The sequence below is a fragment of the Lampetra fluviatilis genome, chromosome 68 (genome assembly GCF_964198595.1).
Source record: "Lampetra fluviatilis chromosome 68, kcLamFluv1.1, whole genome shotgun sequence".
Classification (NCBI taxonomy): domain Eukaryota; kingdom Metazoa; phylum Chordata; class Hyperoartia; order Petromyzontiformes; family Petromyzontidae; genus Lampetra; species Lampetra fluviatilis.
In genome coordinates, this window is record NC_136342.1 from 5,132,742 (window position 1) to 5,153,005 (window position 20,264).

A 20,264-nucleotide genomic window follows, 5' to 3' on the forward strand; every position below is an offset into this window, starting at 1 on the left:
GAATCTATGGGTCTCTGTGTGAGCCTATGTGTGTATGTGTGAGTCTATGGGTCTCTATGATGAGTCTATGTGTCTCTGTGTGAATATGGGTCTCTGTGATGAGTCTATGGGTCTCTGTGTGAATATGGGTCTCTGTGATGAGTCTATGGGTCTCTGTGTGGTGAGTCTATGGGTCTCTCTGTGATGAGTCTATGGGTCTCTGTGTGGTGAGTCTGTGGGTCTCTGTGTGGTGAGTCTGTGGGTCTCTGTGTGGTGAGTCTGTGGGTCTCTGTGTGATGAGTCTATGGGTCTCTGTGTGATGAGTCTATGGGTCTATGTGTGGTGAGTCTGTGGGTCTCTGTGTGATGAGTCTGTGGGTCTCTGTGAGATGAGTCTATGGGTCTCTGTGTGGTGAGTCTATGGCTCTCTGTGTGGTGAGTCTATGGCTCTGTGTGGTGAGTCTGTGGCTCTCTGTGTGGTGAGTCTATGGCTCTCTGTGTGGTGAGTCTGTGGGTCTCTGCGTGGTGAGTCTGTGGGTCTCTGTGTGGTGAGTCTGTGGCTCTCTGTGTGGTGAGTCTATGGCTCTCTGTGTGGTGAGTCTGTGGGTCTCTGCGTGGTGAGTCTGTGGGTCTCTGTGTGGTGAGTCTGTGGCTCTCTGTGTGGTGAGTCTATGGCTCTCTGTGTGGTGAGTCTATGGCTCTGTGTGGTGAGTCTGTGGCTCTCTGTGTGGTGAGTCTATGGCTCTCTGTGTGGTGAGTCTATGGCTCTCTGTGTGGTGAGTCTGTGGGTCTCTGTGTGGTGAGTCTGTGGGTCTCTGTGTGGTGAGTCTGTGGGTCTCTGTGTGACGAGTCTATGGCTCTCTGTGTGGTGAGTCTGTGGCTCTCTGTGTGGTGAGTCTATGACTCTCTGTGTGGTGAGTCTATGGCTCTCTGTGTGGTGAGTCTATGGGTCTCTGTGTGGTGAGTCTATGGCTCTCTGTGTGGTGAGTCTATGGCTCTGTGTGGTGAGTCTGTGGCTCTCTGTGTGGTGAGTCTATGGCTCTCTGTGTGGTGAGTCTATGGCTCTCTGTGTGGTGAGTCTGTGGGTCTCTGTGTGGTGAGTCTGTGGGTCTCTGTGTGGTGAGTCTGTGGGTCTCTGTGTGACGAGTCTATGGGTCTCTGTGTGGTGAGTCTGTGGGTTTCTGTGTGGTGAGTCTATGGCTCTCTGTGTGGTGAGTCTGTGGCTCTCTGTGTGGTGAGTCTATGGCTCTCTGTGTGGTGAGTCTATGGCTCTCTGTGTGGTGAGTCTATGGGTCTCTCCGATGAGTCTGTGTGTCTCAGCACCACTGAGTCCATTCCTCCTCCGACGTTGAAACTCAGAATCCACACGGGGACGCGCTTGAAGTGGCAGAGATCCCAACCTCAAATCGTTTAATTCCGTACAAATCACGAACTTCTAAAAACAAACGTCGCAAGCGTCTAATCGACGCACGATTCAAACACCCCGACACCAGAGGCACACTTAAAGTAACAACAACAACGAGGCGTCATTACGATGTCGACTTGCTCAGCCCAAGAGAGTCTCACGGAGTCTCAAGATTCGCTGTCAGGAGTTGGCAGGAGAGGGGTGGCCTAGGGGCACCCCCAGGGGCAGCTGTCTCTGTGCTTCAGTCTGTCAGTAGGGGGTGGCGACGCTGCTGCTGCACACACACTCACACACACACACTCTCACACACACACTGACACACACTCACACTGACACTCACACTCACACACTGACACTCACACACTCACACACACACACTCACACTGACACTCACAATCACACACTCACACACTCACACACTCACACAAACATTGACACACACTCACAATCACACACTCACATACACTCACACTGACACACACACACTCACACACACACTCACACACACTCACACACACACTCACACACACTGACACTCACTCACACTGACACTCACAATCACACACTCACACACTCACACACACACACACTCTCACACACACACTGACACACACTCACACTGACACTCACACTCACACACTGACACTCACACACTCACACACACACTCACACTGACACACACTCACACTGACACTCACAATCACACACTCACACACTCACACAAACATTGACACACACTCACAATCACACACTCACATACACTCACACTGACACACACACACTGACACTCACACTCACACACTGACACTCACACACTCACACACACACTCACACTGACACACACTCACACTGACACTCACAATCACACACTCACACACTCACACAAACATTGACACACACTCACAATCACACACTCACATACACTCACACTGACACACACACACTGACACTCACACACTCACACACACTCACACACACACTCACACACACTGACACACACACTGACACACACTCACACACACACTGACATACACACGCGCGGGTTGTCAACCGGGATTGGGTAACCGGTAACCACGGCGATGAGGGGACAATCGATAATCACGTCGGCGGTGAGGGTCGGAGGGACGGCGAGGAGAGCGGAGGAGGTGGAGGAGGTGGTGGAGGTGGAGGGGGAGGAGGAGGAGGTGGTGGAGGTGGTGGAGATAGAGGATGAGGAGGTGGAGGAGGTGAAGGAGGTGGAGGGGGAGGTGGAGGATGAGGAGGTGAAGGAGGTGGAGGTGGTGGAGGAGGTGGAGGTGGTGGAGGAGGAGGAGGTGGTGGAGGTGGTGGTGGAGATGGTGGAGGTGGTGGAGGTGGTGGTGGAGGTGGAGGTGGAGTAGGAGGTGGAGTGGAGGAGCGGTCACAGCTTTGCGTGTCCGCTCACGATGTCGCTGTACAGCGCCGGTGTGAGCGGCACGTATGCGCGACGCCTGGCGTCCAGGAAGTAGAGGCGGTCCGTGAGGGTGCGGGGGTCGTAGCCCTGGCGGCGGAGATCCGTCTTCTGCAGCTTGAAGGTGCCTGGGTAGAGAAGCAGCGTCAATATACACTACACTATACACTACACTATACACTATACACTACACTATACACTACACTATACTATACACTATACACTACACTATACACTACACTATACACTATACTATACACTACACTATACTATACACTATACACTACACTATACACCAGAGGTGGGACAAAGTCATTGTTATGCAAGTCCAAGTCGAGTCGCAAGTCATCAAATTCATGACTCGAGTCTGACTCGAGTCCAAGTCACATGACTCGAGTCCACATCTCATAGGTGGGACAAAGTCATTGTTATGCAAGTCCAAGTCGAGTCGCAAGTCATCAAATTCATGACTCGAGTCTGACTCGAGTCCAAGTCACATGACTCGAGTCCACACCTCTGCTATACACTACACTATACACTACACTATACACTACACTATACACTACACTATACACTATACTATACACTACACTATACTATACACTATACACTACTATACACTACTATACACTACACTATACACTATACACTACACTATACACTACTATACACTACACTATACACTACACTACACTATACACTACACTATACTATACACTATACACTACACTATACACTACACTATACACTACTATACACTACACTATACACTACTATACACTACACTATACACTACACTACACTATACACTACACTATACTATACACTATACACTACACTATACACTACACTATACACTACACTATACACTACTATACACTACAATACACTACACTATACACTACACTATACACTACACTACACACTACACTACACACTACACTATACACTACACTATACACTACACTACTATACACTACACTATACACTACACTATACACTACACTATACACTACACTATACACTACACTACTATACACTACACTATACACTACACTACTATACACTACACTACTATACACTACACAATACACTACACTATACACTACTATACACTACTATACACTACACTATACACTACAATATACACTACACTACACACTATACACTACACTATACACTACACTATACACTATACTATACACTATAATATACACTACACTATACACTACACTATACAATATAATATACACTACACTATACACTACACTATACACTACTATACACTACACTATACACTACACTATACACTATACTATACACTATACTATACACTACACTATACACTATACTATACACTACTATACACTACACTATACACTACACTATACACTACACTATACACTATACACTACACTATACACTACTATACACTACACTATACACTACACTATACACTATACTATACACTACACTATACACTACTATACACCAGAGGTGGGACAAAGTCATTGTTATGCAAGTCCAAGTCGAGTCGCAAGTCATCAAATTCATGACTCGAGTCTGACTCGAGTCCAAGTCACATGACTCGAGTCCACATCTCATAGGTGGGACAAAGTCATTGTTATGCAAGTCCAAGTCGAGTCGCAAGTCATCAAATTCATGACTCGAGTCTGACTCGAGTCCAAGTCACATGACTCGAGTCCACACCTCTGCTATACACTACACTATACACTACACTATACACTATACACTACACTATACACTATAATATACACTATACACTACACTATACACTATAATATACACTATACACTACACTATACACTACACTATACACTACTATACACTACTATACACTACACTATACACTACACTATACACTACTATACACTACACTATACACTACACTATACACTACTATACACTACACTATACACTACTATACACTACACTATACACTACTATACACTATACACTACACTATACACTACACTATACACTACACTATACACTATAATATACACTACACTATACACTACTATACACTACACTATACACTACACTATACACTACTATACACTACACTATACACTACACTATACACTATACACTACACTATACACTACACTATACACTATACACTACACTATACACTACACTATACACTACACTATACACTACACTACACACTACACTACACACTACACTATACACTACACTATACACTATACACTACACTATACACTACACTATACACTACTATACACTACTATACACTACACTATACACTACTATACACTACTATACACTACACTATACACTACACTATACACTACACTATATACTACACTATACACTACTATACACTACTATACACTACTATACACTACACTATACACTACACTATACACTACTATACACTACACTATACACTACACTATACACTACACTATACACTACTAAACACTACTATACACTACACTATACACTACACTATACACTACTATACACTACACTATACACTACTATACACTACACTATACACTACACTATACACTACACTATATACTACACTACACTATACACTACACACTACACTATACACTACACTATACACTACACTATACACTACACTATACACTACACTATACACTACACTATGCACTACACTATACACTATATACTACACTATACACTACACACTACACTACACACTACACTACACACTACACTATACACTACACTACACACTACACTATACACTACACTACACACTACACTATACACTACTATACACTACACTACTATACACTACACTATACACTACACTATACACTACACTATACACTACACTATACACTACACTATACACTACTATACACTACACTATACACTATACTTTATACTACACTACACTATACACTACACACTACACCATACACTACACTATACACTACACTACACACTACACTATACACTATACACTACACTATACACTACACTATACACTACACTATACACTACACTATGCACTACACTATACACTATATACTACACTATACACTACACTATACACTACACACTACACTACACACTACACTATACACTACTATACACTACACTATACACTACTATACACTACACTACACACTACACTACACACTACACTACTAGTACATTAGTGTAGTGCCTAGTGTGGTGGTAGTGACTAGTGTGGTGGTAGTGACTAGTGTGGTGGTAGTGCCTACTGTGGTGGTAGTGCGGTGGTGCACTACTGGTGGTGGTGGTGTGGTGGTAGTGTGGTGGTGGTGCCTACTGGTGGTGGTGGTGGTTTGGTGGTAGTGCCTACTGTGGTGGTAGTGCGGTGGTGCACTACTGGTGGTGGTGGTGGTGTTGTGGTAGTGCACTACTGGTGGCGGTGGTGGTGCCTACTGGTGGTGGTGGTAGTGCACTACTGGTGGTGGTGGTGGTAGTGCACTACTGGTGGTGGTGCCTACTGGTGGTGGCAGTGCGGTAGTGCGGTAGTGCACTACTGGTGGTGGTGGTGGTGCCTACTGGTGGTGGTAGTGACTAGTGTGGTGGTAGTGTGGTGGTGGTGGTGTTGGTGCGTACTGGTGGTGGTGGTGGTGTGGTGGTAGTGACTAGTGTGGTGGTGGTGTGGTAGTAGTGTGGTAGTAACTAGTGTGGTGGTAGTGCACTACTGGTGGTGGTGGTGGTGGTAGTGCACTACTGGTGGTGGTGGTGGTAGTGCACTACTGGTGTTGGTGCGTACTGGTGGTGGTGGTGGTAGTGCACTACTACTGGTGGTGGTGGTAGTGCACTACTACTGGTGGTGTGGTGGTAGTGCACTACTGGTGTTGGTGTTGGTGCGTACTGGTGGTGGTAGTGCACTACTGGTGTTGGTGCGTACTGGTGGTGGCGAGGCGCTCCAGCACGCGCAGGAACAGTGGGCGTGCGTAGGGGGGCAGGGCCCCCTGCAGCGCCTCATGCAGCGCCGCCACGTCCAGGGTGCCCGCAGGGTCCGCAATGGCGGCCATGCCGGCCTTGCCCTCCACGCCTGCACGGGGAACCATCGCAATCATCGCAATCATCGCAATCATCGCAATCATCGCAATCATCGCAATCGTCACCATCGTCGCAATCACAATCATCGCAACCATCGCAATCATCGCAATCATCACCATAGCCATCATCACAATCATCACAATCATCACCATCGCAATCATCACAATCATCGCAATCATCGCAATCATCGCAATCATCACAATCATCACCATCATCGCAATCATCGCCATCACAATCATCACAATCATCACCATCATCACAATCATCACCATAACAATCATCACCATCATCACAATCATCACAATCATCACCATCACAATCATCGCAATCATCACAATCATCACCATCGTCGCAATCACAATCATCGCAACCATCGCAATCATCGCAATCATCACAATCATCGCAATCATCACAATCATCACCATCGTCGCAATCGTCGCAATCACAATCATCGCAACCATCGCAATCATCGCAATCATCACCATAGCCATCATCACAATCATCACAATCATCACAATCATCACAATCATCACCATCGTCGCAATCACAATCATCGCAACCATCGCAATCATCGCAATCATCACCATAGCCATCATCACAATCATCACAATCATCACCATCGCAATCATCACAATCATCGCAATCATCGCAATCATCACAATCATCACCATCATGGCAATCATCGCCATCACAATCATCACAATCATCACCATCATCACAATCATCACCATCACAATTATCACAATCATCACAATCATCACCATCACAATAATCGCAACCATCGCAATCATCGCAATCATCACCATAGCCATCATCACAATCATCACAATCATCACCATCGCAATCATCACAATCATCGCAATCATCGCAATCATCGCAATCATCACCATCATCGCAATCATCGCCATCACAATCATCACAATCATCACCATCATCACAATCATCACCATCACAATCATCACAATCATCACCATCACAATCATCGCAATCATCACAATCATCACCATCGTCGCAATCACAATCATCGCAACCATCGCAATCATCGCAATCATCACAATCATCACAATCATCGCAATCATCGCCATCGCAATCATCGCCATCACAATCATCGCCATCACAATCATCACAATCATCACAAACATCACAATCATCGCAATCATCACAATCATCACAATCACAATCATCACAATCATCACAATCATCATCATCACAATCATCACAATCATCGGCATGGCGAGCGGTGAGTGGTGTGGTGAGTGGTGTGGTCAGCAGTGTGGTGAGTGGTGTGGTGAGTGGTGAGTGGTGTGGTGAGTGGTTTGGTGAGTGGTGAGTGGTGAGCGGCGTGGTGAGTGGTTTGGTGAGTGGTGTGGTGAGTGGTGTGGTGAGTGGTGAGTGGTGAGCGGCGTGGTGAGTGGTTTGGTGAGTGGTGTGGTGAGTGGTGAGTGGTGTGGTGAGTGGTGTGGTGAGTGGTGAGTGGTGTGGTGAGTGGTGTGGTGAGTGGTGAGTGGTGTGGTGAGTGGTGTGGTGAGTGGTGTGGTGAGTGGTGAGTGGTGTGGTGAGTGGTTTGGTGAGTGGTGTGGTGAGTGGTGAGTGGTGTGGTGAGTAGTGAGTGGTGTGGTGAGTGGTTTGGTGAGTGGTGTGGTGATTGGTGAGTGGTGAGCGGCGTGGTGAGTGGTGTGGTGAGTGGTGAGTGGTGTGGTGAGTGGTGAGTGGTGTGGTGAGTGGTTTGGTGAGTGGTGTGGTGAGTGGTGAGTGGTGAGTGGTGTGTTGAGTGGTGAGTGGTGAGCGGCGTGGTGAGTGGTGTGGTGAGTGGTTTGGTGAGTGGTGTGGTGAGTGGTGAGTGGTGTGGTGAGTGGTGTGGTGAGTGGTGAGTGGTGAGTGGTGTGGTGAGTGGTGAGTGGTTTGGTGAGTGGTGTGGTGAGTGGTGTGGTGAGTGGTGAGTGGTGAGTGGTTTGGTGAGTGGTGTGGTGAGTGGTGAGTGGTGTGGTGAGTGGTGTGGTGAGTGGTGAGTGGTGAGTGGTGTGGTGAGTGGTGAGTGGTTTGGTGAGTGGTGTGGTGAGTGGTGTGGTGAGTGGTGAGTGGTGAGTGGTTTGGTGAGTGGTGTGGTGAGTGGTGAGCGGTGAGTGGTGAGCGGCGTGGTGAGTGGTGTGGTGAGTGGTGAGTGGTGAGTGGTGTGGTGAGTGGTGTGGTGAGTGGTGTGGTGAGTGGTGTGGTGAGTGGTGAGTGGTGAGCGGCGTGGTGAGTGGTGTGGTGAGTGGTGTGGTGAGTGGTGAGTGGTGTGGTGAGTGGTGAGTGGTGTGGTGAGTGGTGTGGTGAGTGGTGAGTGGTGTGGTGAGTGGTGAGTGGTGTGGTGAGTGGTTTGGTGAGTGGTGTGGTGAGTGGTGAGTGGTGAGTGGTGTGGTGAGTGGTGTGGTGAGTGGTTTGGTGAGTGGTGTGGTGAGTGGTGTGGTGAGTGGTTTGGTGAGTGGTGTGGTGAGTGGTGAGTGGCGTGGTGAGTGGTGTGGTGAGTGGTTTGGTGAGTGGTGTGGTGAGTGGTGAGTGGTTTGGTGAGTGGTGTGGTGAGTGGTTTGGTGAGTGGTGTGGTGAGTGGTGAGCGGTGAGTGGTGTGGTGAGTGGTGAGTGATGAGCGGTGAGTGGTGAGCGGTGTGGTGAGTGGTGTGGTGAGCGGTGTGGTGAGAGGTGTGGTGAGCGGTGAGTGGTGAGTGGTGTGGTGAGTGGTGTGGTGAGTGGTGTGGTGAGAGGTGTGGTGAGTGGTGAGTGGTGAGTGGTGTGGTGAGTGGTGAGTGGTGTGGTGAGTGGTGAGTGGTGAGTGGTGTGGTGAGTGGTGTGGTGAGTGGTGAGTGGTGTGGTGAGTGGTGTGGTGAGTGGTGTGGTGAGTCGTGAGTGGTGAGCGGCGTGGTGAGTGGTTTGGTGAGTGGTGTGGTGAGTGGTGAGTGGTGTGGTGAGTGGTGAGTGGTGTGGTGAGTGGTGTGGTGAGTGGTGAGTGGTGTGGTGAGTGGTGTGGTGAGTGGTGTGGTGAGTGGTGAGTGGTGAGTGGTGTGGTGAGTGGTTTGGTGAGTGGTGTGGTGAGTGGTGAGTGGTGAGTGGTGTGGTGAGTGGTGTGGTGAGTGGTGAGTGGTATGGTGAATGGTGTGGTGAGTGGTGAGTGGTGTGGTGAGCGGTGTGGTGAGCGGTGTGGTGAGTGGTGAGTGGTGAGTGGTGTGGTGAGTGGTGAGTGGTGTGGTGAGTGGTTTGGTGAGTGGTGTGGTGAGTGGTGTGGTGAGTGGTGTGGTGAGTGGTGTGGTGAGTGATGTGGTGAGTGGTGAGCGGTGAGTGGTGTGGTGAGTGGTGAGTGGTGTGGTGAGTGGTGAGCGGCGTGGTGAGGGGTGTGGTGAGTGGTGAGTGGTGTGGTGAGTGGTGAGTGGTGAGTGGTGTGGTGAGTGGTGTGGTGAGTGGTGTGGTGAGTGGTGAGTGGTGAGTGGTGTGGTGAGTGGTGTGGTGAGTGGTGTGGTGAGTGGTGAGTGGTGAGTGGTGTGGTGAGTGGTGTGGTGAGTGGTGAGTGGTGAGTGGTGTGGTGAGTGGTTTGGTGAGTGGTGTGGTGAGTGGTGAGTGATGAGTGGTGTGGTGAGTGGTGAGTGGTGAGCGGCGTGGTGAGTGGTGTGGTGAGTGGTGTGGTGAGTGGTGAGTGGTGAGTGGTGTGGTGAGTGGTGTGGTGAGTGGTGAGTGGTGAGTGGTGTGGTGAGTGGTGTGGTGAGTGGTGAGTGGTGAGTGGTGTGGTGAGTGGTGTGGTGAGTGCTTTGGTGAGTGGTGTGGTGAGTGGTGAGTGGTTTGGTGAGTGGTGTGGTGAGTGGTTTGGTGAGTGGTGTGGTGAGTGGTGAGCGGTGAGTGGTGTGGTGAGTGGTGAGTGGTGAGCGGTGAGTAGTGAGCGGTGTGGTGAGTGGTGTGGTGAGCGGTGTGGTGAGAGGTGTGGTGAGCGGTGAGTGGTGAGTGGTGTGGTGAGTGGTGTGGTGAGTGGTGTGGTGAGAGGTGTGGTGAGTGGTGAGTGGTGAGTGGTGTGGTGAGTGGTGAGTGGTGTGGTGAGTGGTGAGTGGTGAGTGGTGTGGTGAGTGGTGTGGTGAGTGGTGAGTGGTGTGGTGAGTGGTGTGGTGAGTGGTGTGGTGAGTGGTGAGTGGTGAGCGGCGTGGTGAGTGGTTTGGTGAGTGGTGTGGTGAGTGGTGAGTGGTGTGGTGAGTGGTGTGGTGAGTGGTGAGTGGTGTGGTGAGTGGTGTGGTGAGTGGTGAGTGGTGTGGTGAGTGGTGTGGTGAGTGGTGAGTGGTGTGGTGAGTGGTGTGGTGAGTGGTGAGTGGTGAGTGGTGTGGTGAGTGGTGAGTGGTGAGTGGTTTGGTGAGTGGTGTGGTGAGTGGTGTGGTGAGTGGTGAGTGGTGAGTGGTTTGGTGAGTGGTGTGGTGAGTGGTGAGCGGTGAGTGGTGAGTGGTGAGCGGCGTGGTGAGTGGTGTGGTGAGTGGTGAGTGGTGTGGTGAGTGGTGTGGTGAGTGGTGTGGTGAGTGGTGTGGTGAGTGGTGAGTGGTGAGCGGCGTGGTGAGTGGTGTGGTGAGTGGTGTGGTGAGTGGTGAGTGGTGTGGTGAGTGGTGAGTGGTGTGGTGAGTGGTGTGGTGAGTGGTGTGGTGAGTGGTGTGGTGAGTGGTGAGTGGTGTGGTGAGTGGTGAGTGGTGAGCAGTGTGGTGAATGGTGTGGTGAGTGGTGAGTGGTGTGGTGAGCGGTGTGGTGAGCGGTGTGGTGAGTGGTGAGTGGTGAGTGGTGTGGTGAGTGGTGAGTGGTGTGGTGAGTGGTTTGGTGAGTGGTGAGTGGTGAGTGGTGTGGTGAGTGGTTTGGTGAGTGGTGTGGTGAGTGGTGTGGTGAGTGGTGTGGTGAGTGGTGTGGTGAGTGGTTTGGTGAGTGGTGTGGTGAGTGGTGAGTGGTGTGGTGAGTGGTGAGTGGTGAGTGGTGTGGTGAGTAATTTGGTGAGTGGTGTGGTGAGTGGTGAGTGGTGTGGTGAGTGGTGTGGTGAGTGGTGAGTGGTGTGGTGAGTGTGTGGTGAGCGGTGTGGTGAGTGGGGGAGTGGTGTGGTGAGTGGTGTGGTGAGTGGTGTGGTGAGTGGTGAGTGGTGTGGTGAGTGGTGAGTGGTGTGGTGAGTGGTGTGGTGAGTGGTGTGGTGAGTGGTGTGGTGAGTGGTGTGGTGAGTGGTGTGGTGAGTGGTGAGTGGTGTGGTGAGTGGTGTGGTGAGTGGTGTGGTGAGTGGTGTGGTGAGTGGTGTGGTGAGTGGTGAGGAGTGTGGTGAGTGGTGAGTGGTGTGGTGAGTGGTGTGGTGAGTGGTGTGGTGAGTGGTGTGGTGAGTGGTGAGTGGTGAGTGGTGTGGTGAGTGGGTGTGGTGAGTGTGTGTGGTGAGTGGTGTGGTGAGTGGTTTGGTGAGTGGTGTGGTGAGTGGTGAGTGGTGTGGTGAGTGGTGAGTGGTGAGTGGTGTGGTGAGTGGTTTGGTGAGTGGTGTGTGGTGAGTGGTGAGTGGTGAGTGGTGTGGTGAGTGGTGTGGTGAGTGGTGTGGTGAGTGGTGAGTGGTGTGGTGAGTGGTGAGTGGTGTGGTGAGCGGTGTGGTGAGTGGTGAGCGGTGTGGTGAGTGGTGAGTGGTGAGTGGTGTGGTGAGTGGTGTGGTGAGTGGTGAGTGGTGTGGTGAGCGGTGTGGTGAGTGGTGAGCAGTGTGGTGAGTGGTGTGGTGAGTGGTGAGTGGTGTGGTGAGTGGTGTGGTGAGTGGTGACTGGTGTGGTGAGTGGTGAGTGGTGTGGTGAGTGGTGTGGTGAGTGGTGAGGAGTGTGGTGAGTGGTGAGCAGTGTGGTGAGTGGTGTGGTGAGTGGTGTGCTGAGTGGTGTGGTGAGTGGTGTGGTGAGTGGTGAGTGGTGTGGTGAGTGGTGAGTGGTGAGCAGTGTGGTGAGCGCCGTCCCCTCACCGGGCACTTCCACGCCGTAGACGGCCACGGCGGCCATGCCGAGCGAGCGGCTCAGGGCGCCCTCCACCTCCGTGGAGGAGACGTTCTCCCCACGCCAGCGGAACGTGTCGCCCGTGCGGTCGCGGAAAAACATGTAGCCAAGATCGTCCATCACCAGCACGTCGCCTGGGGGCGGGGGGGGGGTGAGTGGGTGGGTGAGTGGTGGGTGGGTGGGCGGGGTCAGCAGGGGTGGGTGGGTGGTGGGTGAGTGGGTGGGTGGTGGGTGGGTGGGTGGGTGAGTGGTGGGTGGGTGGGTGGGTGGTGGTGGTGAGTGGGTGGGGTGAGTGGTGGTGGTGAGTGGGTGGGTGGTGAGTGGGTGGGTGGGTGGGTGGTGGGGTGAGTGGGTGGGGTGGGTGAGTGGTGGGTGAGTGGGTGGGTGGGTGAGTGGTGGGTGAGTGGGTGGGTGGGTGGGTGGGTGGGTGGGTGGGTGGTGGGTGAGTGGGTGGGTGGGTGTGGTGGTGAGTGGGGGTGGGTGGGTGGTGGGTGAGTGGGTGAGTGGGTGGGTGGAGTGGTGGTGGGTGAGTGGGCGGGGTGAGCAGGGTGGGTGAGTGAGTGGTGGGTGAGTGGGGTGAGTGGTGGGTGGTGAGTGGGTGGGTGAGTGGGTGGGTGGGTGGTGGGTGAGTGGGTGGGTGGGTGGTGGGTGAGTGGGGTGAGTGGGTGGGTGGGTGGTGGGTGAGTGGGTGGGTGGGTGGTGGGTGAGTGGGTGAGTGGGTGGGTGGGTGGTGGGTGAGTGGGTGGGTGGGTGAGTGTTGGGTGAGTGGGTGGGTGGGTGGGTGGTGGGTGAGTGGGTGGGTGGGTGGTGGGTGAGTGGTGGGTGGGTGGTGGGTGAGTGGGTGGGTGGGTGGTGGTGAGTGGGTGGGTGAGTGGTGGGTGGGTGGGTGAGTGGTGGGTGAGTGGGTGGGTGGGTGGTGGGTGAGTGGGTGGGTGGGGTGGTGGGTGAGTGGGTGGGTGGGTGGTGGGTGAGTGGGTGGGGTGGGTGGTGGGTGAGTGGGTGGGTGGGTGGGGTGGGTGGTGGGTGAGTGGGTGGGTGGGTGGTGGGTGAGTGGGTGGGTGAGTGGTGGGTGGTGAGTGGGTGGGTGGGAGGGTGGTGGGTGAGGTGGGTGGGTGGGTGGTGGGTGAGTGGGTGGGTGAGTGGTGGGTGGTGAGTGGGTGGGTGGGTGGGTGGTGGGGTGAGTGGGTGGGTGAGTGGGTGGGTGGGTGGTTGGTGGGTGAGTGGGTGAGTGGTGGGTGGGTAGGTGGGGTGAGTGGTGGGTGAGTGGGTGGGTGGGTGGTGGGTGAGTGGGTGGGTGGGTGGTGGGTGAGTGGGTGGGTGGGTGGTGGGTGAGTGGGTGGGTGGGTGGGTGGTGGGTGAGTGGGTGGGTGGGTGGTGGGTGAGTGGGTGGGTGGGTGGGTGGTGGGTGAGTGGGTGGGTGGGTGGTGGGTGAGTGGGTGGGTGGGGTGAGGTGGGTGGGGTGGGCGGGGTGAGCAGGGTGGGTGAGTGGTGGGTGAGTGGGTGGGTGGGTGGTGGGTGGGTGGTAGGTGGGTGAGTGGGTTGGTGGGTGGGTGGTGGGTGAGTGGGTGGGTGGGTGAGTGGGTGAGTGGGTGGGTGGGTGGGTGAGTGGTGGGTGAGTGGGTGTGTGGGTGGGTGGTGGGTGAGTGGGTGGGTGGGTGGGTGAGTGTTGGGTGAGTGGGTGGGTGGGTGGGTGCTGGGTGAGTGGGTGGGTGGGTGGGGTGGTGGGTGAGTGGGTGGGTGGGTGGGTGGTGGGTGAGTGGGTGGGTGGTGGGTGAGTGGGTGGGTGGGTGGTGGGTGAGTGGGTGGGGTGAGTGGTGGGTGGGTGGGTGAGTGGTGGGTGGGGTGAGTGGTGGGTGAGTGGGTGGGTGGGTGGGTGGTGGGTGAGTGGGTGGGTGGGTGGGTGGTGGGTGAGTGGGTGGGTGGGTGGGTGGTGGTGTGGGTGGGTGGGTGGGTGGTGGGTGAGTGGGTGGGTGAGTGGTGGTGGTGAGTGGGTGGGTGGGTGGGTGGTGGGTGAGTGGGTGGGTGGGTGGTGGGTGAGTGGGTGGGGTGAGTGGTGGGTGGTGAGTGGGTGGGTGGGGTGGTGGGTGAGTGGGTGGGTGAGTGGGTGGGTGGGTGGGTGGTGGGTGAGTGGGTGGGTGGTGGGTGAGTGGGTGGGTGGGTGGGTGGGTGGGTGGTGGGTGAGTGGGGTGGGTGAGTGGGTGAGTGAGTGGGTGGATGAGTGAGTGGGTGGGTGAGTGGGTGGGTGAGTGGGTGGGTGAGTGGGTGGGTGGGGTGGTGAGTGGGTGAGTGGGTGGTTGAGTGGGTGGGTGAGTGGGTGAGTGGGTGGTGGGGTGAGTGGGTGAGTGGGTGGTGAGTGGGTGAGTGGGTGGGTGAGTGGGTGGGTGGGTGGTGGGTGAGTGGGTGGGTGGGTGAGTGGTGGGTGGTGAGTGGGTGGGTGGGTGGTGGGTGAGTGGGTGGGTGAGTGGGTGGTGGGTGAGTGGGTGGGTGGGTGAGTGGTGGGTGGGTGGGCGGGGTGAGCAGGGTGGGTGAGTGGTGGGTGAGTGGGTGGGTGGGTGGGTGGGTGAGTGGTGGGTGAGTGGGTGGGTGGGTGGGTGGGTGGGGTGAGTGGGTGGGTGGTAGGGTGGGTGAGTGGGGTGGGTGGGTGGGTGGTGGGTGAGTGGGTGGGTGGGTGGTGGGTGAGTGGGTGGGTGGGTGGTGGTGAGTGGGTGGGTGAGTGGTGGGGTGAGTGGGTGGGTGGGTGGTGTGGTGGGTGGGGTGAGTGGGTGGGTGAGTGGGTGGGTGGTGGGTGAGTGGGTGGGGTGGTGGGTGAGTGGGTGGGTGGGTGGTGGGTGAGTGGGTGGGTGGTGGGTGAGTGAGTGGGTGAGTGGGTGGGTGGTGAGTGGGTGGGTGGGTGGTGAGTGGGTGAGTGGGTGGTTGAGTGGGTGGAGTGAGTGGGTGAGTGGGGTGGGTGGTGAGTGGGTGAGTCGGTGGGTGAGTGGGTGAGTGGTGGGTGAGTGGGTGGGTGGGTGGTGGGTGAGTGGGTGGGTGGGTGAGTGGGTGAGTGGGTGGGTGGGTGAGTGGTGGGTGGTGAGTGGGTGGGTGGGGTGGTGGGTGAGTGGGTGGGTGGTGGGTGAGTGGGTGGTGAGTGGGTGGTGGTGGGTGGTGGGTGAGTGGGTGGGTGGTGTGAGTGGTGGGTGGTGAGTGGGTGGGTGGTGTGTGAGTGTGGGTGGGTGAGTGGGTGGGTGAGTGGGTGGGTGGGTGGTGGGTGAGTGGGTGGGTGGGTGGTGGGTGAATGGGGTGGGTGGGTGGTGGGTGGTGAGTGGGTGGGTGGTGGGTGAGTGGGTGGGTGGGTGGTGGGTGAGTGGGTGAGTGGGTGGGTGGTGGGTGGGTGGTGGGGAAGGTGAGTGGGTGAGTCGTGGGTGGGTGAGTGGGGGTGAGTGGTGGGTGGGTGGGTGGGTGGGTGGTGGGTGAGTGGGTGGGTGGGTGGTGGGTGAGTGGGTGGGTGGGTGAGTGTTGGGTGGTGAGTGGGTGGGTGGTGGGTGGGTGGGTGGTGGTGAGTGGGTGGGTGAGTGGGTGGGTGGGTGGTGGTGGGTGAGTGGGTGGTGTGGGTGGGTGGGTGGGTGAGTGGGTGGGTGGGTGGGTGAGTAGGTGGGTGAGTGGGTGGGTGGTGGGGTGAGTGGGTGGGTGGTGGGTGAGTGGTGGGTGGTGAGTGGGTGGGTGGGTGGATGGGTGAGTGGGTGGGTGAGTGGGTGGGTGGGTGGTGGGTGAGTGGGTGGGTGAGTGGGTGGGTGGGTGGGTGGTGAGTGGGTGGGTGGTGGGGTGAGGTGGTGTGGGTGGGTGGTGGGTGAGTGGGTGGGTGGTGGGTGAGTGAGTGGGTGAGTGGGTGGGTGAGTGGGTGGGTGGGTGGTGAGTGGGTGAGTGGGTGGTTGAGTGGGTGGGTGAGTGGGTGAGTGGGTGGTGGGTGAGTGGGTGAGTCGGTGGTGAGTGGGTGAGTGGGTGGGTGAGTGGGTGGGTGGGTGGTGGGTGAGTGGGTGGGTGGGTGAGTGGGTGAGTGGGTGGGTGGGTGAGTGGTGGGTGGTGAGTGGGTGGGGTGGGTGGTGGGTGAGTGGGTGGGGTGTGGGTGAGTGGGTGGGTGAGTGGGGTGGGTGGGTGGTGGGTGAGTGGGTGGGTGGGTGAGTGGTGGGTGGTGAGTGGGTGGGTGGGTGAGTGGGTGGGTGAGTGGGTGGGTGGGTGGTGGGTGAGTGGGTGGGTGGGTGGTGGGTGAATGGGTGGGTGGGTGGTGGGTGTGGTGAGTGGGTGGTGGTGGGTGAGTGGTGGGTGGGTGGGTGGTGGGTGGTGGGTGAGTGGGAGTGGGTGGTGGTGGGTGGGTGGTGGGGAAGGTGAGTGGGTGAGTCGTGGGTGGGTGAGTGGGTGAGTGGTGGGTGGGTGGGTGTGGTGGTGGGTGAGTGGGTGGGTGGGTGGTGGTGGTGAGTGAGTGGTGGGTGGGTGTGGTGAGTGGGTGGTGAGTGGGTGGGTGGGTGGGTGGTGGGTGAGTGGGTGGGTGAGTGGGTGGGTGGGTGAGTGGGGTGGGTGAGTGGGTGGGTGGGTGGGTGGGTGGTGGTGTGAGTGGGTGGGTGGGGTGGGTGAGTGGGGTGGGTGGGTGGGTGAGTTGGTGGGTGAGTGGGTGTGGGTGGTGGGTGAGTGGGTGGGTGGTGGGTGTGGAGTGGTGGGTGGTGGGTGGGTGGGTGGGTGATGGGTGAGTGGGTGGGTGAGTGGGTGGGTGAGGTGGGTGGGGTGAGTGGTGTGGAGTGGGTGGGTGGTGGGTGAATGGGTGGGTGGGTGGTGGGTGGTGAGTGGGTGGGTGGTGGGTGAGGGGTGGGTGGGTGGGGGTGGTGGGTGGGAGGTGAGTGGGTGAGTGGTGGGTGGGTGGGTGGGTGGTGGGTGAGTGGGTGGGTGAGTGGGGTGAGTGGTGGGTGAGTGGGTGAGTGGGTGGGTGGTGGAGTGAGTGGTGGGTGGTGAGTGGGTGGGTGGGTGAGTGGTGGGTGGTGGGTGAGTGGGTGGGTGGGTGGTGGGTGGTGGGTGGTGGGTGAGTGGGGTGAGGTGGGGAGTGGTGGGTGAGTGGGGTGAGTGGGTGGGTGGTGTGGTGGGTGAATGGGTGGGTGTGGTGGTGGGTGAGTGGGTGGTGTGGGTGGTGGGTGAGTGGGTGAGTGGTGTGAGTGGGTGGTGGGGTGGGTGGGTGGGTGGTGGGTGGTAGGGGTGGGTGGTGGGTGGTGGGTGGGTGGGGTGGGTGGGTGGTGGGTGAGTGGAGTGGGTGGGTGGGTGGGTGGTGGGTGAGTGGGTGGGTGGGTGGGTGGGTGGTGGGTGAGGTGGGTGGGTGGTGGGTGGGTGGTGGGTGGGTGGGAAGGTGTGTGGGTGAGTGGTGGGTGGGTGGTGTGGGTGGTGGGTGAGTGGGTGGGTGAGTGAGTGGGTGAGTGGGTGAGTGGTGGGTGAGTGGCTGGGTGAGTGGTGGTGTGAGTGGGTGGGTGGGTGGGTGGTGGTGGGGTGGGTGGGGTGAGTGGGTGGGTGGGTGGGTGGGTGTGTGGGTGGGGCGACGTGGGTGAGTGTGTGGGTGTGAGTGGGTGAGTGGATAGGTGTGAGTGAGTGGGTGGATGGGGTGAGTGGGTGGGTGAGTGGGGTGAGTGGGTGGGTGAGTGGGTGAGTGGGGTGGGTGAGTGGGTGGGTGAGTGGGTGGGTGGTGAGCAGGGTGAGTGAGTGGGTGAGTGGGGTGGTTGAGTGGGTGGGTGAGTGGGTGAGTGGGTGGTGGGTGAGTGGTAGTGAGTGGGTGGTGAGTGGGGTGAGTGGGGTGGGTGAGTGGGTGAGTGGGTGGGTGAGTGGGTGGGTGAGTGGGTGGGTGGTGAGCAGGGTGAGTGTGAGTGGGTGAGTGGGTGGTTGAGTGGGTGGGTGAGTGGGTGAGTGGGTGGTGGTGAGTGTGGTGAGTGGGAGTGGGTGGTGAGTGGGTGAGTGGGTGGGTGAGTGGGTGAGTGGGTGGGTGAGTGGGTGAGTGGGTGGGTGAGTGGGTGGGTGAGTGGGTGGGTGGTGAGCAGGGTGAGTGAGTGGGTGAGTGGGTGGTGGGTGAGTGGGGTGAGTGGGTGGTGGGTGAGTGGGTGAGTGGGTGGTGGGTGAGTGGGTGAGTGGGTGGTGGGTGAGTGGGTGGGTGAGTGGGTGAGTGAGTGGGTGGGTGAGTGGGTGGGTGGGTGGGTGAGTGGGTGGGTGGGTGGGTGGGTGAGTGGGTGGGTGAGTGGGTGAGTGAGTGGGTGAGTGGGTGAGTGAGCGGGTGAGTGGGGTGAGTGGGTGAGGAGTCACCCCTCACCAGAGAGGTAGGCACAGTCTCCGCGTGAGAACACGTCGTGCGCCAGCTTCTTGTGGCTGGCCGACTCGTCCACGTAGCCGTCGAAGCGCCGCAGCGGGTCCGACTGCACCACGCGCCCCACCAGCTGACCCGGCTCGCCTGGGGGGCACGGGGGGGGGCACGGGGAGTACGGGGGGGGCAACGAGGGGGGGGGGGGCACGGGGGGGGGGGGCACGGGGGGGGGCACAGACGGGGGGGGGCACGGGGTGGGGGGGGCACAGGGGGGGGGCACGGGGGGGGGCACGGGGGGGCACAGGGGGGGGGGCACAGGGGGGGGCACGGTAGCTGTAGTGGAGGAGTTACTGCTGCTGCTACTACTTACTGCTGCTGCTACTGCTGCTGCTGTTGCTGCTGCAGCAACAGTAGCAGCTGCTACTGCTGCTGCTGCTGTTGCTGCTGCTGCTGCTGCTATTACTGTTGCTGCTACTGCAGCTGCAGCTGTTGCTGCTACTACTACTGCTGCTGCTACTGCTGCTACTACTGCTGCTGCTAATGCAGCTGCAGCTGTTGCTGCTGCAGCAGTAGCAGCTGCTACTGCTGCTGCTGTTGCTGCTGCTGCAACAGTAGCAGCTGCTGCTGTTGCTGTTGCTGCTGTTGCTGCTGCTGCTGTTGCTGCTATTACTGTTGCTGCTACTGCAGCTGCTACTGCTGCTGCTGCTGCAGCAACAGTAGCAGCTGCTACTGTTGCTGCTGCAGCAACAGTAGCAGCTGCTACTGCTGCTACTACTGCTGCTGCTGCCCCTTGGGCACCCCCAGTGGCAGCTGCCCCCGTGCATCAGCCTGCTGCGGTGACCTCGCCCGGAGGTTCGCTGCGATCCACCAATCACACTCTCACTCCTAGTGAAACACTCTCACTCACTCACAACTCCTAGTGAAACACTCTCACTCACTCACACTCCTAGTGAAACACTCTCACTCACTCACACTCCTAGTGAAACACTCTCACTCACTCACACTCCTAGTGAAACACTCTCACTCACTCACACTCACACTCCTAGTGAAACACTCTCACTCACTCACACTCTCACTCCTAGTGAAACACTCTCACTCA

General features: G+C 56.2%; 1 protein-coding gene across 5 annotated transcripts in view; it reads right to left on the minus strand.

The window, feature by feature from the left end:
* Nucleotides 1-1,356: 1,356 nt before the first annotated feature.
* LOC144952557 (long-chain fatty acid transport protein 1-like) overlaps nucleotides 1,357-20,264 on the minus strand; it is a 115,423-nt gene continuing 96,515 nt past the window's right edge. For all 5 annotated transcript variants that reach the window (XM_078883015.1, XM_078883018.1, XM_078883016.1 and 2 more), the window contains exons 11-14: nucleotides 19,175-19,312; nucleotides 12,837-13,001; nucleotides 6,726-6,872; nucleotides 1,357-2,940 (exon numbers count right to left, since the gene is read on the minus strand). In XM_078883015.1, coding sequence (XP_078739141.1) covers nucleotides 2,783-2,940; nucleotides 6,726-6,872; nucleotides 12,837-13,001; nucleotides 19,175-19,312 — 608 coding nt within the window. In that variant the 3' untranslated portion in view covers nucleotides 1,357-2,782. The remainder of the gene's footprint in view (nucleotides 2,941-6,725; nucleotides 6,873-12,836; nucleotides 13,002-19,174; nucleotides 19,313-20,264) is intronic.